The sequence below is a fragment of the Eptesicus fuscus genome, chromosome 17 (genome assembly GCF_027574615.1).
Source record: "Eptesicus fuscus isolate TK198812 chromosome 17, DD_ASM_mEF_20220401, whole genome shotgun sequence".
NCBI classification, from domain to species: Eukaryota; Metazoa; Chordata; class Mammalia; order Chiroptera; family Vespertilionidae; genus Eptesicus; species Eptesicus fuscus.
Window position 1 is genome coordinate 7,950,847 of NC_072489.1, and position 24,625 is coordinate 7,975,471.

Sequence of the window (24,625 nt, forward strand, 5' to 3'; positions counted from 1 at the left end):
ACGAAATTCTTGCAAGGGGCTCGGCCCTCACAGCCCCGGCTTCATCCGGATGGTCGTCTGGCTGTCCAGTCTAATTAGCATATTACGCTTTTATTATTACAGATATATAGTGAACTCTTTTTGGTCAATGTCATTTTTTTTACCTTTTATTTTTTTAATAACTTCAGATTTATAAAAGAGTTAGTTAAAAAGATAGTTCCCGTATATTCTTTACCCAGCTTCTAGAATTCTGTGCCATTGGGCCAGGACAGTTCAGTTCCTGTCCTTGTCCAGCTAGCTTGGTCTGATGCCGGCTGGTGCTGTATTGCCATACTCAGGCTCAGGCTTGGACCTGCACTTGGAGTCCGTGCATGGCTGTTAGGAGAGAAACGCAGGGACAAACTGGTGACTGGATGTTACTGAGTGAGAGCGAGGGAGAGAGCTTTGTTTTTGTTAGGCTGATTATATTATCGTGGGCTAGAGAAAAACTAGGAGCCTGTAGGAATCCCTTTCCACGTCCAGCGTGGTCCAGGGTCCCGGTTCAGGGTTCGAGTTCTGGAGAAGGGCCGCACACAAATGAAAGGAGACTTGAAGAAATTAAATTTGGTGAAATGGGGGGCCAGGCGGTAGTCCACCTCTAGTGGGAGAACTACCAGACTGCTCTGGCCCTGCCATCCCTTTTATTGAGGCTTTGGGGAAAGCACCTTAGGCAAGATAAATAGAAATGTACATGTAGCCCTTAGGCAGGAAATAATAGAAACTTACATGGGACAAACAAAGGTGGAAGCTGCTTCAGCTAACAATATCTCAACTAAAGGGTGAGTGGTTAGAGCAATTAAGGTTGTTGACCAGCCTTCCTGGCTTCCTGTCAACATCTCTCTTTTAGTAAAACTGATTTGTTTCCGGCAGGAGCCCTTTCAAACCAACCAACTTCTCAATCGTTCTAGCATTGGGTTCCCCCCTAACCAATCCATTTCCTAGATCTTCCAGGCTCCTATGTCCCTTATCGAATCCAATCCTTTTCTCAGGCTAGACTGACAGGCCTCTGTGGTTCCTAACTTGGCTCCTATTGCACAGGCCTCATAGTACAAGCACCTCCCTTGTGCCATCATGGCTTCTACTGGGCATGTGCCCCAGCAGGGGAATTTCTGCTGTTTTTATTCCTCCCCTGGGAATGACCGGTAACAATCCTTCCTGCCTGCTTAGGGGATTAAGTCTCCAGGGTGGAGGATGCCCTGGGGCAAGCATGTCAAACTCGAACCCCACAGGGCCCCACGTGGTCCACAATGAATATTTTGGCTGCCCAGCCAATATAACGGTATGTAAGAAACATTTTAATAAAAATTTCATAACTTTTACAATATCCTGTTATACATAATCTATCTATATAATAGAGGAATATGCAAATTAGCTGGGAAGCTGTAACGTCATGACCGAACAGCAGGGGCCTGAGGCTGCATGGTGCCTGACTGGGGAGAGGGACCTCAGGCCTTGCCCGCCGCCCGGAGGGGCTTGATGGGGGTGGGGCCAGCTGGGTCTGGGTCTCACCCAATGGGGGTGGGGCCAGCCGGGTAGGGTCTCCTGCGTTTTCGAAGTGTGTGTGGGTGGTGGGCAGGAACTTGACTCTAGGTCCCGTGGTGCGCCCCAGACTCTGACAGGAGGGAGATTTTCATATACATTTTACTAATTTTCTTTCATCTCTGACACTTCTATTATAGAGAAAGGGCAAATAGCAAAATTAAAATATTTCCTCTAATTAATTCCCTTTTAATGTGCATGAATTTCGTGCACCGGGCCACTAGTTATTAATAACAAACTACAACGTTTGCTGATGACTGATTACTATAATCATGTTGCATTCATTTCCCTTATGTGCCTTACACACAGGCGCACCATTTCTCTCCACTAATACTGACATTGACCAAAAAGAATTCACCAGCAGCGAATATTTTGCAGCTTATTGCCATGTCATTAGTCTTGAACTGACTTGTTTGGTGTGTGTAACAGGAAATATTTCGCTTTCAGAGAACAAGAAAAATAGATTTATTTGCACTATGCTTATTAATTTGTGCAGTTATTCAATATCTGGTAAGTTAATGTTCAAGAAAAAATATTCATTTTTATTAAAATGTTATTTTATATTGATGATTACTCATTTATTTCAGCCCTTTGTATTCAGCGTGTCTCTATCAAAATAAACCTACATTTCTATGAAAATGGAAGCTTTTGGTTTTTTGTGCCCACATAAACTTAAACCTTGTTTATTTGGCCCGTGTTAGCCTTTGAGTTTGACAGGCTTGCCCTGGGGAGTGTGTGAAGTCTGTAGCTTCCTAGTGAAGCAGGCTTATTATCCAATTCAGGTTCCTAGATTATTATGCTTAATAATGTCTGGTTCCCTTTGCTTCCTTTTATTATTAATATCTGGCTTCCTACCCTTAACACTACTATACATGTAAAGTACTTTCAGAATTGCTAACCCCTATAAGAATTTACCATCGAGACTACAATGTTTATGTACAGTTCTTTTTGTTTTCAGTCTCATCGTATCCAGTAAAAATGTTTTACAAAGTTATTTAGGACTAGGAGCCCAGCGTGCGATTCGAAATCACACGGCGCCGCCCACCCTTGAGTTGCTGGTCCAGCCCTGCCTCCCTCTCCAGCCCTTGAAGCAGCCATGGCTACTGCTCATCAGGCCCTCCCTCAGCGCAGGCGCGAGGAGGCCCCTGCTGCCCCGCCCCCAATGCTGCGGGCGCAACCTCCTCCTGTCCGGTTGACCCGTTATGGCATCCTGGTTAATTAGCATATTTCTCTATTATATATCTCCTATCTAATAATAGACAAATATGCAAATTGACCGTACCGCCGACACACCCACAAGCCACGCCCACCATCCAATCAGAGCGAGTATGCAAATTAACCCAAACCAAGATGGCTACAGCCACAGAGAGCAAGGTTTCCTAGGTAACAGAGGAAGCCAAGCTTTCCGCCAGCCATTGCAGGCCTAAGCCTCCACTCAGGCTACAAAGTTTCAATTACAGAAGGTAAACAAATTCAAACAAATGGCGGCAGAATGGAGCTTGAGAGAGCAGGCCAGGGTTGCTGCTGGCAACAGGGGAAGCAAAGCTTTCCAAACACCCTGGCCGGGCCCACCCGCTGAAGGCAACAAAGTTTCAATTATAACCCCAACACAAATGGCTGCAGGCCTCAGAGGGAGCCCCAGGCTTGGCTCTGCTCCAGGCTACAAAGTTTCAATTGTAGAAGGAAAATAAATTCTAGATACCAGGGCCTCCGCTTGCGTTGCCAGGGGGCGTGGCCCACCTGCAAACCACCACAGGCCCCTCACTCAGGCCGCCCCACGCCCCAAGGGAACCCCACCCTGATCAGGGACACCCTTCAGGGCAAACCAGCTGGCCCCCACCCCTGTACCAGGCCTCTCTCCTATCTAATAAAAGAATAATATGCAGATTGATCATCACTGCAACACACAATATAGCTGCCTCCATGTGGTCAAAGATCCTGCCCCCATGTGGACACAAGATGGCCAGCACAAGATGGCCAGCAGGAGAGGGCAGTTAGGGGTAACCAGGCCAGCAGAGGAGGGAAGTTGGGGCCAAACAGGCTGGCAGCAGAGTGGTTAGGGGGTGATCAGGCTGGCAGGCAGAAGTGGTTAGGGGCAATCAGGAAGGCAGGCAGGCAAGCAGTTGGGAGCCAGCAGTCCTGGATTGTGAGAGGGATGTCCGACTTCCCGTTTAGGCCCGATCCCTTAAACGGGAAGTCGGACATCCCTTGAGGGGTCCTAGATTGGAGAGGGTACAGGCTGGGCTGAGGGACAACTCCCCTTCGTGCACGCATTTGGTGCACCGGGCCTCTAGTATATATACTAGAGGCCCGGTATATATATATATATATATATATATACTAGAGGCCCGGTGCACCAAATGCATGCACGGAGGGGAGTGTATATCTCCTTCCCCCCTTCTTTTTCATTCAAGTTACATTATACAGTTGTTGTTTTTTTTTTGTAAAAATAGAGTGACTTGTCACAGTCTGCATTCAATTTGATTTTCTTTTTGTTGGAATAGAGTTAGTTTGATTTTCTTTTTGTTGGAATAGAGTTAGTTTCTCTCTTGGTGGTGTATAGCTTTGTGGGTTTTGATGAATGCATCACCAAAATATCAAGCAAAATAGTTCTATTGTCATAAATATTGCCTGGAGTGACCTGTTGTTACTCAATCTCTACTTACTTGCCAAGCCCCTGGCATCAGTGATCTATTATCTTTTATATAATTTAACTGTTACAGAATGTCAAATGGAATGATATAACATGCAGCTTCTAGGTTTGACTTCTTTCACTTAGCAAAAGTCATTTACGATTTATTCATATTGTAGTGTGAGGCATTAGTTCATTCCTTCTTATTACTGAACTAGAGGCCTGGTGCATGAAATTAGTGCACGGGGTAGGGGGGGCGGGAATGGGGGTGTCCCTCAGCCCAGCCTGCGCCCTCTCACAATCCGGGACCCCTTGGGTAGGGTCCCTAGGCCTGGCCGGTGATCAGGGCCTATCAGGGCTTTCCTTCCCCCAGCTGCCAGCAGCTGGCCCTGCCCCCGCCGCTGCCACTGCTTGTCATCTGTGCGGTGCTGCCCTGCCCCTCCCCTGCCACCAGTCACCTCCCTCTGTGGGCGACAGGTGTGGGGTGCGATGGCTTGGCTGGCCTGGGCCTTCCTCTGTGGGGCGATCACTGGCCAGCCCTGCATACCTGCCCCAGCATCACTGGCCAATGGCCTGGGCCTCCCTCTGTGGGGCAAGGTCGTTCTGCTGTTGAGTTGTTTGGTTGATTTGCATATTACACTTTTATTATTATAGCTAGTATTCCATTTATAGGTGCTCCACAATTTATTTATCCAGTCACCTGATTTGGTGGTTATGGATAAAGATACTATAAACATGTGTGTTCAAGCTTTTGTGTGAACATAAGTTTTTAGTTCGCTTGAGTTGATACATTGGAGCGGGTAAGTGTATGTTTACATTTATAAGATATTGTAATACTGTTTTCCAAAGTGTATTATTTTGCCTTCCCACCAGCAATGAAAGAGAGATCCTGTTTCTCAACATCCACAGCAGTTTGTATATTCAGTGTTTGTTTTATTGTTTCCATTCTAATAGGAGTGGAAAGACCTTGTGGTGTTTTTAACTTGCATTTCCCTATTTTGCTGATGGAAGTGGGGTTCTTTCACCAGATCCCAAGGAAGACATTCCAGGAACCCATGTACGGGAGCTTGTGGCATGGTAAGATTTATTTTGGGGGGAAATAGAAGGCTGTCACCAGGTTCCCAGTGTCTCATCTCCATCTGTCCCCCTGTGGGAAAAGTCCAGCCTTGTCTTCATCAAGCCCAGAACAAAGACCAGTGTTCAGAGATGCTGTGCCATATTAAACCTTAATACTTTGTAACCTGTGTGGTCTGACATGGGCCCCAGGTGGCTGCTAGGCCCACATAGCTGCTGTGAAACAGTGATTTTCAACTGGTGTGCTGCAAGAATTTTTAAAACATGCAATAATACCTGACTCTTTAGTTATTTACATTGAAATAAATATAAATATCAATAATTGTTTTAGGTCAGGTTCTCCATTGTTTTAAATGTAAGTGAAACCAAGAAAGATGAGAAAGCCACAACCTTGGAAGGATTGCCCCCCCCCCCCCCCCCCAAAGTGTGACAAGAAGAGGAGGGCAAAAGGACAGAGGTTCAAGCCCAGGTGTTATGGGAGGGGAGCGTGCCTCATCTGCAGTTGCTGCTGGGAGTGGAATTCTTGTGATATCCTGAGAAAAGGAATTTTCTGAGATTCTCATGGGAGGATGCAATATGGTTGAAAGTTTATTTTCATGGAATTACACCCCTGGTCTTCCAAAGTCCCACTTCCTTTAATCCAGTCATAGAAGAAGTGTAGATGGCGTTTCAGTAGGGCTAAAATCAGAGCCAGTGTCCAGAGTTTCCTTTCCATGTGGGAGCCAGGACCAGTCCGGCATCAGGCTAGTTACAGTTCATTAGTCCGTGGCATGGAGGGGTCCCTATGGCCGTGGGCCATATGGGTAAATACCAGCAGGCCAAGAGCAAGCCAGGAGCACATGAACAATAAGAGTCCCAGGAGCACAAGAGAGCAAACTTTGTTTAGGGGATTATGTATCCCCAAATTTCCATGTGCTTGCAGTGGCCGTGCCCATTCTGGCTAGTGACCTCTGTTTCCAGGTGTGACTGACAGCATCTTCCCTAGTTTCTCCAACTTTACTGGGCATGCATCTGTCTCCTCTTTGTTGGATTCCTGGGGAGTGTGAAACTGCAGCTTCCTGGCTAAGTTGCCCAAATAACATGCATTGTGATAAAGCCAATTTATTAAAAAATTAAAGCACGCAAGTTTATTAAAGAAGCAAGGCAAGCAAATCTATCATCGGCATAATACGCTAATGCACTCTCTGCTAATACATTTTTATTGATTTCAGAGAGGAAGGGAGAGGGAGAGAGAGAGAGAAACATCAATGATGAGAATCAGTGATGGGCTGCCTCCTGCACACCCCCTATTGGGGATCAAGCTCCCAACCCAGGCATGTGTCCTGACAGAGAATTGAATCATGACCTCCTGGTTCATAGGTCTACACTCAACCACTGAGCCACACTGGCTGGGCCAGGCTTTATTCTTTTTTGTTGTTGTTAATCCTCATCCAAGGATATTTTTTCCATTGATTTTTAATTTTTAAAAATATATTTTATTGATTTTTAAAAATATTTTATTGATTTTTTACAGAGAGGAAGGGAGAGGGAGAGAGAGTTAGAAACATTGATGAGAGAGAAACATCAATCAGCTGCCTCCTGCACACCCCCCACTGGGGTTGTGCCCGCAACCAAGGTACATGCCCTTGACCAGAATCGAACCTGGGACCCTTGAGTCCATAGGCTGACGCTCTATCCACTGAGCCAAACCGGTTAGGGCTATTTTATTGATTTTTTACAGAGAGGAAGGGAGAGGGATAGAGAGCTAGAAACATCGATGAGAGAGAAACATCGATCAGTCGCCTCCTGCACATCCCCCACAGGGGATGTGCCGCAACCAAGGTACATGCCCTTGACCGGAATCGAACCTGGGACCCTTCAGTCTGCAGGCCGACGCTCTATCCACTGAGCCAAACAGGTTTCAGCTCCATTGATTTTTTAGAGAGAGTGGCAGGGAGAGGGAGAAACAGAGAGAAACATTGATGTGAAAGAGATTGGTTGCCTCACACACCAGTCCCAACCAGGGGTGAGGAGTGGGGGTGGAGGGACTGGGCATGGAGCTTGCAACCGAGGTGCATGACCTTGACAGGAATTGAACCCTTGACCTTTCAGTCCTCGGGCCAATGCTCTATTCACAGCCAAAGCAGTTAGTTCGAGCCAGGCTTTATTTTTAATAGATTTTCTAGTTATTGGATTGTCCTTGGAAAGTACTAATTAAATTTTATTTGTTGTTAATCTTCACTTGAGGCTATTTTCTATTGATTTTTAGAGAGAGTGGAAGGGAGGTGAAAAGACAGAGAGAGAGAAACATCAATATGAAAGAGACACATGGATTGGTTGCCTCCCACAGGAGGCCCGACCAGAGCCGAGTATCAAGCATGCCCCACAATGGGGACTGAGCCCACAATCCTGGCATGTGCCCTTGACCAGAATTGAGCCTGGGACCCTTCAGTCCATAGGCCAATGCTCTATCCACTGAGCCAAACTGGCTAGGGCAGTACTAATTGATTTTTATTTAGTTGTTGATTGAGAAGCCTGAGAAAGTTAGAAATGTATTTGCTCTCACAGCAGGTTGAAATAAAGAGTAATTCTAAAGGCATTAAGGTTCCTCTTAAAACTCTATCAAGATGGAATGCTTGTTAGAGCTGAGTACAATATTGGTAACTTTTACCATGGAATATCAAAGTTATATATACTTTATTCTTAAGATATAAGCAATCACTAAAATCATCACACTAGGTGATCATTAGTGTTAAACAGACAAATCAAAATGAAGCATGCTTAAAAAGTTGAACCTCATTGAAAGTCATCACTAAAAAGGGGAAGTAAGGTGGCAGGATTTAGATTGGAGCAGCATTTGAAATTAGATGAAGTATGGGCAATAAATTAGTTTTATTAGTACTAGTAAATTACTAGTTACAACTAGTAAATTACAGGTTACAACTAGTAATGTAGCTGGTGGAGGTGGGTATTGTGACTTTTTTGTGTTATTAGGTTACATTAGTTAAGTATGACATAAAGATGGTATTTTATCATGAGATAGTGAAAACCTATAAAATGATATAGTGAAAACTTGCTATTGACTTGGAAAATTAATAATGTGGACAGGGATCCATTAACAATTCAATTTTATTTAGACACTTTATTTTGTATATTTACTGCTACATTCCATCAGGAAATTTCTTGATGTTACGAAAAATCATCAAGTAAAATACATTTATTTGAAAAAAATTCTAATGTTTAGTCTTTTCGCATGTAAATACTAGTATACTACACAAAATATACAGCACAAAACTACCCCACCACAAATTGCTGTATGCACCATTTCTGAAACACATACCAAATATAAAAGTGCCTTTACATTGGTTGTAGTGCTTTTAGCTCTAAGGAACAGAAAAAGGTAACTTTGAAAAGTGCCAGTTAGGAACTATCTTAGGCTCTATGGGCCATAAGGTCTATGCTGGGACTACTCAGCTCTGCTCTTGGAACATGAAAGAAGCCACAGGTAAAGCAGAAATGAACGGTTTTTGTATCGGTGTTCTAATAAAACTTCATTAGAGGGATACTGATATTTGAATATCTCATAACTTTCACATCACAAAACATTCTTTTTTTCAGCTATTTAGAAATGTAAAGCCATTCTTAATTTGCCAGCTGCAAAAATGGGCGTGGGCCAGCTCTAAGTCACTTCTGGGAAAATGTACAAACAAACCAAGTGGCACTACAGCAATCAAGTTTGGGATGAATGTTGGCAGCCAATCTTTTTCTTCAGCATAATTCAAAAAAGACAAGTTACAATGATGATAATATCTAACATACAGCTCTGTTTCCATCTCAGAAACTAGTCTAAGTGCATTAAAATAACTCATCTATCCCCAAAGCAATCCTAACATATTATCATTTCTCCTATAAAAGTAAACTGAGGCATCAAGAGGTTGTGTGGCCTGCCCCATGCTGGAATTTGAGCCTATGCCATGTCGCTTCTGCCAGAAATAAACAGGCAGCACAGCACATTTAGGACCCTACAAAATACAAAACAGCGCTGCACCCTGCTAAAACATCAACAGTCAGGTAGATAACAACTTCTTACATAGACTTATTTGTGGTTTAAGTCTGTGTTGAGGTTTATCAGCTGTTTAAAAAAATAAACTCAGGCTTTTCCTATAAATGTGTCCCTAATGTAAAATGTAGCTCACAGTTGAAAATTTTACAAAAACATTTTTAACTTCTTTCTGAAGGATTAGTTAGTAACAACATACATATTCATTTAAAAATGACAGAAAACAGGAGAACAAGATGCATTATAATTAAAAAATATACTTAAATACACATCGACAGGAGTCACTGCTGAAACTTAATGTGGAGTATCTTCGTGTACATAAAAGCTACTGAACTAAAGTGACATACTTCCCTATGTACAAGTATGGGTTCCACACGCACATCAAACACCCACAGGCCGTGATTTGTAGCACATTCACACACGTAAGTCCCACATACTACAGGACCTGCCTGATTATTCAATTTATTTGTACTTTTCAAAACCTTAATATATTGAGACAGTTGTAGTTTTCTAAACACACACACACCTTATAGTCAAATCTCTGTGACATGACTTCTGGCATCACTATTTCCCTCCGTATAGATTCTCTTTGAATTTTCTTGTAAAGCTTTCATATATTTAAAGGTTCTATCCCAGTATCAATAATCTGACATTTGCTGAAACATCACTTCTGATAGAAGTTTCTGTATCTGTTCCCATCTTTGCAGTCATTCCCTCTGTGTTCTGAGTCTAACTGGGGTAGAAAGGCTTCTGAATGATCAGGATTCTGACAGGAGTCTCTCATGTGAGCTTTTGGATGTCTAGTGATGGCTGCCCTGATAGAAAATTTCCTGACATTCATTTTACTTAAAGGACTTCTCTCCTGTGTGATTCCTATGTTGTACAATAAAGTCTGACTTCTCAAAGGTTTCCTCGTGTTTCATGATTTGCAGTGTTTCTGCCATCTATGTTGTCTGATATTTAGTCAAGTCTGACATATGGCAAAAATTTCACTCATAGAATTTCTCTGTATTTCCTCTCTGTGAAGGATTGTAGCTCAAGTTCCCCATATTGATGGTATTCCTAAAGTTTTTGTCTTGTGTAAATTATCTCATTATTCTGAATGGTGCATTCAGACAGAAGTTCCCAATTCATACTATTTATTAGCTCTTTCTCGCTCTGTGTATCTTTTGATGTGCAGTGAGTTCTGACTTCTGGATAAAAGATTTCTTACACTCTTGACATTCATAGGGTTTCTCCCCTGTGTGTTTTCTCTGGTGTATGATAAAATGTGACTTCTGAGAGAATAATTTCCCACACTCCTTACATTCATAAGGTTTCTCTCCAGTGTGAGTTCTTTGGTGTAACCGCAGGACTGAATTCACAGAGAAAGATTTACCACATTCATGACATTTGTAGGGCTTCTCCCCTGTGTGTTTTCTTTGATGTTTAGTAAGGTCAGATTTATAGTAAAAGTGTTTTCCACATTTATTACACTCAAAGGGTTTCTCTCCTGTGTGAGTTCGCTGATGTACTGTGAGGGCTGACTTCTGGTAGAAGCATTTCCCACATTCAGTACATTTATAGGGTTTCTCCCCGGTGTGAGTTCTCTGATGAGTTTTGAGGTGTGAGTTTCTAGAGAAGAATTTCCCACATTCCTTACATTTATAAGGTTTTTCCCCTGTGTGTGTTCTTTGATGTACTGTAAGGTGTGATTTCTGGGAAAAGTATTTCCCGCATTCCTTACATTCAAATGGTTTCTCCCCTGTGTGTGTTTTCTGATGTACCATTAGGTATGCCTTAACATAGAAGAACTTCCCACATTCAGTACATTCATAGGGTTTCTCTCCTGTGTGTGTTTTCTTATGTTCTGTGAGGTGTGGCTTCTGGTAGAAGGACTTCCCACACTGATCACATTCGTAGGGTTTCTCCCCTGCATGAGTTCTCAAATGTCTACTGAGAGATGATAGGTGGTAGAAAGTTTTCTTACATTCTTGACATTCATAAGCTTTCTCTCTGGTGTTACTCTTCTCAAGTCTTGTGAGGTCTCCATTCCTAGGGACAGATTTCCCACCTTCACTGGGTTTGTCCTTTGAATGAGTATTCTGATGTACTGTAAGGATAGACTTCTGGTAGAAGGACTTCCCACATTCATTGCATGTATAGGTTTTCTCTTTGGTATGAGTCTTCTGATTTGTGGGTTCTCCAGTCCTAGAGAAAAAATTTCAAATTCATTAATGTATAAGGCTTTTTCATTTGTCTGCTGTGTGTATTTTATAGCTGTGTGGTAGGCAGTTAGATAGCCATGAACAGAGCAAGGACAATGGGCCATGGACAGAAGGTCACCAGGACAGAAAGCCTCAGGTTCCCAGCAATGAGAAAAACTGGGAAAAGAAGTACCTCACCCACAGTGTAACCTTTCCTTCCCTAGCATATCAATCCCTACTCATGTGATTTAAACCTCTCGACCTTTCATTTCTGGTTGTACAGTCTGGATGTTCTCCAGACCTTTCATATAGCTAGTCATGTGATTTGGACCCTCCCCTGACCTTTCCTCTCTTAGCATGTTGCTAGTCTTGGGATAGACCCCCTTAGAGGAGGAACAAGGGGCCTCATGCAACTCCCATGTGGGCCCTTGCATGATCACTCCCTTAAGCATCAATCCCTAGGGATAACATCTAGCCTCAGTTGTGTTTTAGCCTGAGGCCCAGAAAAGCAGCAAAACCAGACAAATGATGCCATGGCTGACCTCAGGACCTGCAATAACTAATGACCCCCTGCCTTGGTGCCAACCAATCAGTAGAGACCATGACCCTCAAATGACACACCTGGAAAGCTGATGAATATTCTATTGGGATCCTCCCCTGAGACCTCCAGATAAACACCCTCAAGATGGATGGCCCAGGGTGGCTCCCCCGAGCCTTTCCCCTTGCCCTATTCTTCCCACCAGGTGCATTACTTTTACCTATCTCTCTCCTAAGCTCCAAGGGTCCTTGTTTTGCTCCTGTAACGTGTTTAATTTGTTTCCTGAGCCCATTTATTCCTCAGCTCACTTCTACCTCTGTGACTTTCTAGATACACTTTCTCTTACAGTTTGAGTCTTGGATCTGAATTCTTTTTTAGCCAGAACTCAAGTACCGAGGTTGCTGAACCAAGGTCTGGTCTGACTTCACCAGTCTAACACCTGGTGCCATTCTCGCAACCAACATAAGAACCAATTTCTATGAAATTCCCCATATTAATTAGATTAATAGGGTTTCTCCACTGTGAATGCTCTCTGACATACATTGTCATTTACTGTTTGTTAGAAGAACCTTCACTTGCATTATATTCATAGGATCTCTCTACTTAACTCTACCTTGTATAATAAAGCCTCCCTGATTGTGTAACTATGAAGAATCAGAAGACTGCTTCAATAATTGAGCTCCCTGATTTTAATAAGGTCTCCATTATGAAAAAGGGCTTTCTCATTTGCATTATGTTCTTTGAAATTTGCTCCAATGTTAGTTTTCTTACATGTAGTATTAACTAGTACGCTCCCACTTCCAGTACCCTCATCTAGACCCTTTCTTACAAAATTTCTAATTTTAAAACTGAATTCTTGAACTTGCCTTGACTTTTCAGCTTGGCTTTCCTGGTGTCTTGCTTCTGAGTCATGAATCTTCCATAGGTCTACAAAGGAATCCAATATTTAATACCATATAAATCTTAAACAACAGTATGGTCATAGGGTTGGGTTGATTCTTAGGCTTCAAGTCAATCTCTGCAAATGAAGGAACTCTCAAATGCAAACTTCCTCGATTTCATTGGCTTAGAAAAAATAATAAACACTAAAACTGCTATAGCAGAACGGGGAAGGAATGTGGTTATCATCCCAAGTACCATTGACACTTAACAAATAATGACCTTAAAAACTTGGAGGATGCCCTAGCTGGTTTGGCTCAGTGGATAGAGTGTCAGCCTGCAGACCAAAGGGTCCCCAGTTTGATTCCATTCAAGGGCACGTATCTCAGTTGCAGGCTCCTCCCAGCCTAGTCAGGGCTCATGCAGGAGGCAACCAATCAATGTTATTTCTCTCACATCAATATTTCTTTCTGTCTTTCACTCCTCTTCCACTCTCTCTAAAAATCAATGGAAAAATATCCTCGTGTGAGGATTAAAAAAAAACCTTGGAGGAGAAAATTAAGACAAAAAAAAAAAAAAAAAAAAAGAAAAGAAAGAAAGAACAGGGAAAGAGAACAAAAAATATTTAAAGTATTACTGAGATTCATAGAGAATAATGTGAGCCCATTAAGGACAAGTAACAGTAAGTAGGGTGCTAAAAACGAGTACACAACTATGTTCACTGGAAATATCAAGGCAAAGATTAAATTGGATGAAGGAGCTAAAGTACATAGGTTATTTTAACACCTGGTCTATTGGGTTAGGATTCCTAGTAGTTAGCAGACTATAAACTTCTACTTTATTTCCTCTTTACCCATACACAACAATCTATATGTCAACACTAAAGTGACTTGTTCAGAACATCAATTTCCTCATGTTCAGAGGAACAGTCCTATGGCTTAGACTTAATTTTCACTAGGACAGAGGGCCCAGGAAGGTATATGTCCAAAAGGAAAGATTTTTTAAAAGCAGAGCATATGCCACTCATATAGCAGGAACAATTCCCAGTTATAGTAGCAGAGGTATTCACCCTGACCACTAAATACTGCATCTCCAAAGCAATATTACCTATGACTCAACAACGGTCTTATTCTACTTTCTTATCTTAGCTCTCACATATCAGCTCCAATTTACTGCATTGTCTTTAGGTTAATGGTTCAACACCATTCTAGAATACTTACTGATCTTCATATTTATTCATGTTTAAATGCTTAACAGAAAGTCAAAGATTATGAGCAGAGGCTTGTGGTTGGGAGTTCATGGCATTTGTAGGGGAAACAAAAGTTATTTGACAGGGACTCTGCAAGGTTAACGTGGATACACGTGAAATAAGATTCTATTTATGAAAGATACTTCAGAGAGTAAATGAAGTAATGATTAGCATGTGTTTGGGGAGTCACAAGGAGAAACAAGATGTAGTAGGCTAGAAAGGACTAGACTAGTTCCTGACAGAATATTAATTTAACTGTGTTTTGTAATTGTGAGTCAGTGTAAGTTTACCATGATAGACTAGCAGCAATATAAATTTGCAGCATTATACAACTACTATGAGGATTTAAATTAAAAATTAGCTTTTAACACTGATAAAGAATTTAGATCAGTGGATCTATCCTATAGGATGGTAAAATATGGTACCAAAATACAAATAAAATAAAGGTGCTAGAGACATCAATTTTAGGAGTTCTCAGCCTAAAAAACAAAGCTTTGGTCTAGAAAAGCGAAGCCCTGGCAGAAGTTACTACACAGGGCAGAAGACACAGTGTGTCTCATGTTAACTGAAACTGAATCTTTCAAAAAATATCTAGTGAACAACTAACATATACCAGGCATGGCTTCTGCACATGAGTGTACAAGTCAGAAAGTACATGAAAAATATTTAAGGAAGCAAAGTGAGATTATTTGTTTGTTTCTTTTTTTTTTTTTATCAGAGTGTTATTTTAGGAAGCATAATCAGTACTTTGGGTAAAAGACAAACACCATCTACATGGAAGTATCATCTTTGAAATAATAAAACGGATGAAAGGCATAATGATTTATAATCTAGTTTCAGGTTTAAAGAGAGAATAGGAAGTTAAAATTGGTATAGAAACTAACGAAGGCATTTGTTGTTAATAAAAGGAGGGAAATGGCATTTGAAAAAATGTATAATCCAGAGTCATAAACACTTTAGGATTGATTATAGCTGCATACTTTCATGGCAGAGAGTAATTGAATTCTAGAAAAAAAAAAGTTTAAGTCAAGGTTAGTGTACAGGAAAGATAGGTAAATGTATAAAAATGTTGAACCCAGGGGGTGAATGAAAATTAGAGGTGTGATTTATGTTGCTTACATATGCTTATCAAGCGTCCTCATTCATTTCCAGACATCTAGGGCACTTAAAAAAAGATTCCTGAAAAATATTTCAAAAGGCAAAAGGCACCAACAACTTCACTACTAATCACCAGGGCTCTGACTTCTCACTCACCAGTGTAGTTCTGATGTGGAAACTCTACTTCTAATATCCATGGCTCCTTTCCTTGCTTCAACTTCAAAACTGCATTTGACTTATTCACAAAATAACCTATGAATGGAAAAGATAAAGAAAACAGAACTTGCTTGGGATTTAGGGACTCTGAAGAACCAAAAGTAGTTTTCGGAGCAGAACAATGAAGGTCCTCCTAGGCTTGGTAAGGTTAGATTTTTTCAATTGGGAGGATGGAGACACAAATATTATCTCTGGTACCCAAAATGGACTCATCAACTTTGACCCCTGAAAAAAAATAGTATTATTCAAACCTACAGATACCTTACATGTTCCATAGCTGGGAAAGAAAATGCAAATTACTAGAAGTCACAGAGGGGGGAGTTTTTCTCACCCACTGCGACGAGGTGACGGTAGTTCTCCCGCATCACTTCCTTGTACAGGGCCCTCTGACCTTCGTCCAGTAATTGCCACTCCTCCTTGGTGAATTCCACAATGACATCCTTGAATGTTACTGTTCCCTGTAACAACATATTTCAGCTCTATTTTGAAGTGATCAGAATAGAGTAGCATTGAAAAGACATGTAAACTAGCTCTTAATGTGCTAACTATAGAATTTACCCTGGAAAGTTAAGATACTCTGCTACTCTGTTCCCTGCTTTATACATAGACAAAATATTTGTTCAATATATATTTACTGAGATATCATTGGAAGCCTGGATCTCTGCTGGGGATACAACGATGAATGAAAACAACTATTTCTGTTATCAAGGAGCTTATATCCTGACAGGGAGGCAAAGATGTAAAGTCTTCTTTTTTTTTTAATCCTCACCCGAGGATACTTTTCGATTGATATTCAGAGAGCGTGGAAGAGAGAGGGAAAGACTGAGATAAACAACGATATGAGAGAGACACATCGATTGGTTGCCTCCAGCATGAGCCCCAACCAGGGCCAGGGCCAGGGAGGAGCCCGCAACCAAGATACATGCCCTTGACCAGAATCAAACCGGGGACCCTTTGGTCCGCAGGCCGATGCTCTATCCCCTGAGCCAACCGGCTAGGGCAAGTTGTAAATTCTTAACATGCAATATGCACAGCAGGTAGATGTATACAAGATGTAAGATGGTCACAAATAGGGAAAGTTGTTTTGTCTTTCGTATTATCAAGTTAGATTTTATTAGGTGGTCCAACTGACTATGCAAACTTCAGGAATTAACAAAATAGAACTGGCAAAGGCACAGATGCATCAAAAATGACAAATTTAGGAAACTACAAATAAGAAAGTATAATGAGAACATAGTGTAGGACCAAAATTAGTTATGTGACAGTCAAATCAGGTTACAAAACATGGAGTAATTCTGAATTTGTCTTTTGGGACATTAAAATATATTTTGCATACCCACTTAATGTTTTATACATCACATATTTACATCTATTAGCTTTTTTACTAAAGTTGACAAGTTTTCTTTTTTGTATTTATAGGAAAGAAAAGTATTGCCCTACCAGATTGGCTCAGTAGATAGAGCCTCAGCCTGTGGACTGAAGGGTCCCAGGTTTGATTCCGGATTGTGGGGTCGTGCAAGAGGCAGCTGATCAATGATTCTCTCTCATCATTGATGTTCCTAACTCTCTCTCCCTCTCCCTTCCCCTCTGAAATGAATAAAAACATATCTAAAAAATAAAAAAATTAAAGCATGTGCAATTAAAAAATATGAATCAATATTCTGCTATTTCACACTATGTGGACTTTCTCATTCATCTTTGGGATGTTCGCTCTTTTGCTTTGTAGATGCAAATTCAGATAATGGGGAACCACTGAAGGGATAGATGTAACCACTAGAGTTATGTGAGATTAGTAGTTTAGAATAAAACTAAAATGGAAGAGGCAAATGGCACATCAGAAAGATGGAGTGTTAGAAAATTTAGAGACACATGTAAGCAATAAAAATTTACATTCAAGTAGCAGCACTGGGGAAAGAAGCATAATGCATCTTTGTGATTAATTGGAAATTAATAACTACTGGGGGAGATGGGGAGGGTAACTCATATATTAGTAGTGTCTATATGGTTTGGTAATGGCTAGAGCCATAATGCTAATTATTTTCATTCTTGGGTTTTTATTGATAGAACTATTTGAGGCTGTACAAATTCCTCTGATAATTATTTTCCATAGAATCTGAAATGTAATATTTTTAAACATTTATTTTAATTGATTTCAGTGAGGAAAGGAGTGAGAGAAACATCAATGATGAGAATCATTGATTAGCTGCCTCCTGCACACCCCCAGTGTGATCAAGCCTGCAACCACGGGGCAGGTTCCCTGACTAGGAATTGAACCATGACAGATGCCCTGACCAGGAATTGAACCATGACCTCCTGGTTCATAGGTCAACACTCAACCACTGAGCCATGCCAGTCGGGCTAAATATTTTTTAACGAACTAATAAATAAAATCAAAACTCAATGTTTTCAAAAACTTATAACTTCCTACATATTCTAGCTCCTTTTACCTCTTTGATTTTACCTCTTACCTTGCTTCCCCTAAGTCACTTCTCTCTAGCTTTGATGTCCCAAATACTGTTTCTGAAACATGCCTTGGGGTATTTGTACTTGCTGTTGCTCCTATCTAGAATGCTCTTCTGCATATTTCTTCTTGGCTCCCTGTCTCATTTAATTCAGAACTTCCCTCAAATATTACCTTTTAGAGTGGGCATTCCCTAGCCAACTTACCCCCTGTTCCTCACTTCACTGTATCTCTCTGTCCTCTTAAACTGCTTGAGTTTGCCTCTGAGCACACAAGTCAGAAATACCAATCAAATGTTGATTGATACAATTAATCATTATATAATATACATTATTATATTATTCTAAGGGCCCGGTGCACGAATTCATGCACATTGAAAGGAACCGTGGGCTGCAAGGCTGCAGTGGACACAGGGGCGGGTCTTGGCCCATCCTCTGCGCCCCCTCCTGCTGCAGCCCCCAGTCCCATCTGCCTGCAGTGGGTGCGAGCAGGGGAGGTGGAGAAGCCCTGAGGGGGATTGAGGCCCACCAGCAGCCCCCATCCTGCTCCCTCAGTGCCTGGGAGCAGCGGCCCCACCCCTGCCGCTGCCGCTGCCGGTTGCTGTCTTTGGGGTGATTGGGGCTGGGCCAGTGCTGGCAGCAGTTGCAAGCACCAGGCGAGACCACAGCACACAGGGCTGACACCCGCCATGTTCCACGTGCACCCCCTAGTGGTCAGCGCATGTTATAGTGAGTGGTCAAACTCCCGGTCAAGCGCCTGCCTGATGGGACAATTTGCATATTAGGCTTTTACATATATATATAGATAATGTGTTATCTTTTTATATTATATACTGTATATAAGTGTATAATACCACATTTGTTAGTATCCTCACCAATCTCATCAGAAAAGTCTTTAAGCATTAGAAGTTGTCAAGTTCATAGTGAAGGATACTAGTTTTCTATAATTCTCATTTTCACTTAAAGCTTAAATTTAACATTGGGAACAAATAGAAGACAGTTATTTTCAGTGACAGGCTCACTTCACTCACTTTTGAGGAAATGCTTGTTAAATACCCGTCTGAATAACCAGTCTGCCTGCCATTTGCTCTTCCAAAGAAAAATAGCATTCCATGAAAAAAGGGGCTAAGATGAGCTCACAAATCAAACAGCCCCACAGTGCTTTTTTTCCCCTCAAGACAACCAACCATCATAATTCAGGTGCAGCAAAAGTATTTTATGTGAACTTCCTATTTCATCACACTGAATGTTAAAAAGATGTGTACCCAAGGGTCAAAATTTAATAAAACTAATTTTTATGATTTCATCAAAGATATCCGTAAGTAAAGGTGAGTACACTGCAGAGGAATGCAATGGCACTGGTGTCACTGTCTTAATTCACGCCAACCAGGTAGCAATCTCTTCACCACTGGTGCAAATGTCAACAGTGTAAATTGGATTTTGCATCTTAATAATACATGCTGACCTCACAGATCCCTTGAAAAGGTCTTGGGAACTGCTGCGCTAGTCAAACAGTATTTTCCCTAAAGGTGATTTTTAACTATTTACTTTTTAAATTTAATAAAAGGACCCTATTTCATAAAACTCATTGAACACACACACAGTGAAACAAAGTAAGGGCTAAGTAAATGACTCACCTGGAATTTGTCCATTTTCGGCTGCTTTGGGGAAAGGACAGAAACTATGCAGCCAGAACAAGGAATGTTGTAAGACAGAAGTCATGAGACTTGATCTTGCAGCTCCAGGAATCACCTGTCAGAGTTTCCAGACAACAGTTTAGTAAAATGTAAACCTCTGGAAAACATTCCTTGGAACCATGAGAAGAAACAGGAGGGGCCATGATAAAGGAGTACCCATCTGTCCACTGGTGACCCTGAAAAAAATCTTGATAACCTTGGGACATTTTCGAGTGAATTTAAACATTTCTTTCCTATTGACTGTTTTGAAAATTATGTGTCTATTTACCAAATACCACAAAAGAATTGAAAACATAAATATCCAATAATAGATTAGCTAAGCAAGGTGCAATAATATATACCCAAAGTATGGGCCCCTGTGTTGGTATCACAAATACAAATGATGATGAAGATAAATATTTATTGATATGGAAAAGTGTTTAAAAAGGTCATAACGATTTTTCCTATTACTACTATAAACCCCACAAGTTAAGAAAGTCTTCAAAGGTCTCAAAAATAAGATGTTTCTTTTCCCTAAATTGCAGTTTCTCAAAAATCACTTCTCCAAGAACCTTGTGCTGACTTAGCTATAGCGGACCTGGAATCTTCTGGTCCACGCTAGGCTCTGCTATTAACAAACCCAATGACTGCCTTATTTTCAATGCTATTATCTTTAACATGAAGGAGAAGTAGATAATTTTGAGCAACCCTTCATGTACTGTTCTGATTCTATAAGTCTTGACCCAGTGCCACAAATCCAGACAGTACCATGGAATTCACTGTCCCCTCCAAACTTGGGCTGGGCCTGGGGTAAAGTTTAATTAGGCATTAATGAATCCCGACATGGCCATCTAATGTGTTGACAATGACACACATCTAACTTCTAAAATAACCATTTGGTCCCATCATCCCCAAAGAGGCACTTTGTGTAGCAGCAAAAGGTAGCAGACGCCACAAGGCTGACATCTTTCCCGTGAGCAGCAGGAACCCCTTCCCGTGGGCCTGGTGCTTGGAGGACGCTTCAGGAGCCAGATGCACAGCCAATCGCAGGCAGATGACATCACTTCCATAACATGGAGCATCGATGAAACTGCATTTTCATTTTTTAACAATGTCTGCCTCACTTCCCCTCCTGACGGGGTAGGATTTGCAGCTTCTCCCATAAAACTTAAAAGTCAGAGCTCCAGTTATGGTGTCAACGCACATGTTTAAGAGTTTTGTGAGAACAGGGACAGGTAGGAGAAAGCAGCTACAACATTTTGGCACAAGGATTCCGAGGAAGCCCCACAGGTGCTGGAAATAGAACACTACAAGGTGAGTTAGGTTGTCCTAATCCACTACACGCTAATTATGTTCTGGGACAACTGCTGTGCTCAATGCAAACGTTAGAGTGGGAAACAGCACGAACCACAGAGTAAAACAAGAGGATGTAAAGCCCATCAGCCATTGGGTAAACAATGGCTCTCTGAACCGTTACCGCTCGGATTTATTGAAAAGGAGGGGATGGATACGGATGGAAAGGATGGTTATGAGGATTGAGATGATTACATGAGCCAACAATGAAAAGAACAGCAGCCCCTGTGATAACAAAAGCAGCCCGTGGTTACCGAGTCATCACACACTAAGTGTTGTACCCTATTTCACACAGAAAACAGCCCGAAAGGCTGGTACCCTCAATTCACAGACGCGCATCTCAATCGTCCCGAGATGAACTTGCGCGTGGACCGCGGGCGCTGGGCTGGGGCTCGGTCCCCCGCTCGGTGCCGCCGCCCGGGCCGCGATGGCTCTGCATCCCCGCCACGCACACCGCTCCTCCGCGACCCCGGCCTCCCCGCGTCCCGCCGCTCCGGGGGCCCGATGAGCGGACACCCGGCCTCCCCGCCGGCCCGCCGGCTCCCCACGGCGCCCCTCGGAGGCCAGCGCGCAGCTGGGGCGGGCGGGGGGAGGGGCGGCGGCTCCGGCTCTGCGCCCCGCGCGCCCTGCGGAGAGGAGTCCCGCCGGCCCGCCCGGCCTTGACCGCCAGACAGGCCGGGGACGCACCTGGGCGCTCCCTCCGCCGCGCAGACGCCTGCTGACAGCCGCGCCGGAGCTGGAGTCCGCGGCGGGCGCCACAGAAGATGGCGACGCTGAGCCGAGGGTCCGAGTGCGCAGGAGCCGCCCACGCCCGCGTCCACTCGGGACCCGCGGCCTCCAAGCCTCTGGCGACTCCCTTTCGTGTGACGTCAGGAGGCTTGGCTTGCAGCGGCCTGAGCGTTTGCAGCTGCGATGGATTTCCAGGGGCCGGGCCTCCTTCTCTGCTCACTGACAGCTGCTGACAACCGCCGCCGCAGGCGGGGCTGGCCGTTAGCACTGCCCGTGCGCTGGCCATTAGCACTGCCCGTGCGCTGGCCATTAGCACTGCCCACAGTCGTGCAGTCAATGTTAGGACTGCCCGTGGCCATGTGGACTGTTAGAACGGCCTGGGGCTCTACAATGAATATTCATAGGCTAAACAAAGAACTTGAAACCAAGTACATCGCATTCCAAGAATAATACCTTGCAGCAGCTGGCTTTATCTTAGGACTGCTAGCTTTCAAAATTATCCAAATGATACAGGAAACTTGTAATAAAGAAAACTTTTGGATAAGCTAAAAAACACAAACCACTTACAAAGAGAGAGAGAGAGAGAGAGAGAGAGAGAGAAACTCTTAATTAGGTGCACACTCTTATCAGATTTTTACTAGTTTTATCCCAATGGTATACTAAAATATTTCAACTGTCATTTCACTAAGAACTATATGCTGATTTCCTGGTCAGTAACTTTATGACATCAATTTACTTTTGTGTGAGCAGTAGACATGAGTTTCCATTCAAAGTAGTTACAAAAATATTAAGTTTTCATAATAAAATGAATTTTAAAACAATTTATATAGAGGAAATATGTACATACATTTGAGTGTGTGTGTATATATGTACAGGATGGGGCAAAAGTAGGCTTACAGTTGTAACTATGGGAAACAGTTTATTCTTGTATTATTATTTATAAATTATTGCATTATTTTCCATACAAACAACTACTTTTGCCCCAACTTGCATATGTATGCGCGGGCGCAGACTCTCTCTCTCTCTCTCTCTCTCTCTCTCACACACACACACACACACACACCAGTTTTCTAGATGAGAGGTGTTGGGGAAATAATTAAAAATGTCTCTTGTCAACCCAAAATATCTTCTTCAGAGATGGAGAAAAGAAAAGTTTTTATTATTGAATAAGCATTAAAGGAAACTGTGATAGGCATCCCAGATCATCTGCTAATGAGTTTGCAAAGACAGAAATCACACTTTTATATAGTCAGGTATATATTAATAATAATAAAAGTGTAATATGCTAATTAGACTGGACAGCTGAATGACCTTCTGGACATCATTCCAGACATCCTTTAGGATGAAGCTGCGGCAGCCGGGGGTGGAGGCAGAGGCGGTTAGGGGTGATCAGGCAGACAGGCAGAGGCGGTTAGGGGTGGTTAGGCAGGCAGGCAGAGTGGTTAGGGGTGATCAGGCAGGCAGGCAGGCAGAGGCAGTTAGGGGCGACGAGGCAGGCAGGCGAGTGATTAGGGGCGATGAGGCAGGCAGGCTGGCAAACGGTTAGGAGCCAGCTATCCCGGATTGCGAGAGGGATGTCCAACTGCCACAGGGATCGGGCCTGAACCGGCAGTCAGACACCCCCTGAGGGATCCCAGATTGCGAGAGGGTGCAGGCCGGGCTGAGGGACCCCCCTCCCCCCGTGCACAAATTTTGTGCACTGGGCCTCTAATATATATATATCCCATTCAAGAGGATGTTCCATTTGCTACACATAGTTCACCTTAAATCCACCTGGTAAATAGAGTGATTATCTGTGCTAGGTACATTTCAAAGACATAGCTTCAAGGCCTTTAGAAGGAGGTTTCCTGGGTTGTAAAAATAATCAGGCTTATTCACTTTTTAAAAGATTTACATACATATGAAAAGGACAAAGAAAAGATTTACTATTTTCTCAAGGAAATGCTCTAAGAAAAGAGAAGAGCCAAGGTCTTTTCCCCTTTGCACCAAGGGAAATTCTATTGTTTTATATTTGTATTTACCTTTACAGAAAATTCTATAAAATTTAATTTCAATCAAAATCACAATAAAAAGTTTTGATGAAGAGTTTGGTTTTGTTCTACTTGACAAATAATTTTAACCTTATCAGGAAATGTATAACCTTAAAGAATAATACATATTCTTTTGGGAATGTTAAAAAAGAACTTGAAACCAGGTACATTAGTTTCAAGTTATTTTTATAATAATACACAAATGTGTATTACTATAAAAATAACTTAAAAGTGTGGTGCTGGCTTCCAAAAAGAACAGAAACAGATCTAAATATACATAAGAATTTAATATATGTTACAATTGTCATTTCAAACAATGGAGAAAATATATAACATTCAGTTGTTGATGTAAGAAATGTCCAGACCTGTAGAGAATTTTTATGAGTTTGTATGAATCAAGCTGATAATTGCCAGGAAGCAAAATCGTAATGGGTTGAGAAAATGCTCCGGAGAATGGCAATTTTACAGCTGATCTTAAACATTAAAATCAAAGGAAGAGACCTAAGGAGAATTGCATGAAACCCATTGGTGGTAGATTAGGGAGGCAGGAGAAAGCAAGGCAGGGAGACCTCTGAGACGAAATAAAGAGTAAAACAGAGAGACACACATCCTTTTACATGGTGGGTATAGGCTAGTTAACATTTACCAGCACACAGAGATGGCATTCAGGGAACAAAATGACAAGGAAGGTTTCATCGGAGAATTGTGAGTGGGAGATGGGTCCTTGGGCACCACTGGAATAAGAATTTTCAGAGGACCCCACGGGAGGATGAGATGTGGTACAAAATAAACCAACAACAACAAAAAATGTAACCCCAATAAATTCAACTACAAAAAAGAAATGCATTGCTTACTTTCAACACATTTTTAGATTTTGCAGCTTTCTTGCTAATTTCCATTTTTATACCT

General features: G+C 42.2%; 1 protein-coding gene across 1 annotated transcript; it reads right to left on the reverse strand.

Annotated features, from left to right (window-relative positions):
- Positions 1–8,359: 8,359 nt before the first annotated feature.
- Positions 8,360–19,640, reverse strand: ZNF25 (zinc finger protein 25). The gene is made up of 5 exons (XM_054729213.1): positions 19,566–19,640; positions 15,800–15,926; positions 15,409–15,504; positions 12,893–12,953; positions 8,360–11,492 (listed from the first exon to the last, which is right to left on the reverse strand). The coding sequence occupies exons 1-5, from the start codon at positions 19,578–19,580 to the stop codon at positions 10,445–10,447; spliced, it is 1,347 nt and encodes a 448-aa protein (XP_054585188.1). The 5' UTR covers positions 19,581–19,640; the 3' UTR covers positions 8,360–10,444.
- Positions 19,641–24,625: the final 4,985 nt, after the last annotated feature.

Bases quoted from the DNA above. Each gene is read 5' to 3' on its own strand.
- ZNF25 (XM_054729213.1), bottom strand. The intron at 15,505-15,799 runs GTGAGAAAAACT...TTCCATTCATAG, and splicing joins CCGTCACCTCGTCGCAGTGG to GTTATTTTGTGAATAAGTCA. The intron at 11,493-12,892 runs GCAAGTTCAAGA...TTTTTTCTCTAG, and splicing joins AGCCAAGCTGAAAAGTCAAG to GACTGGAGAACCCACAAATC.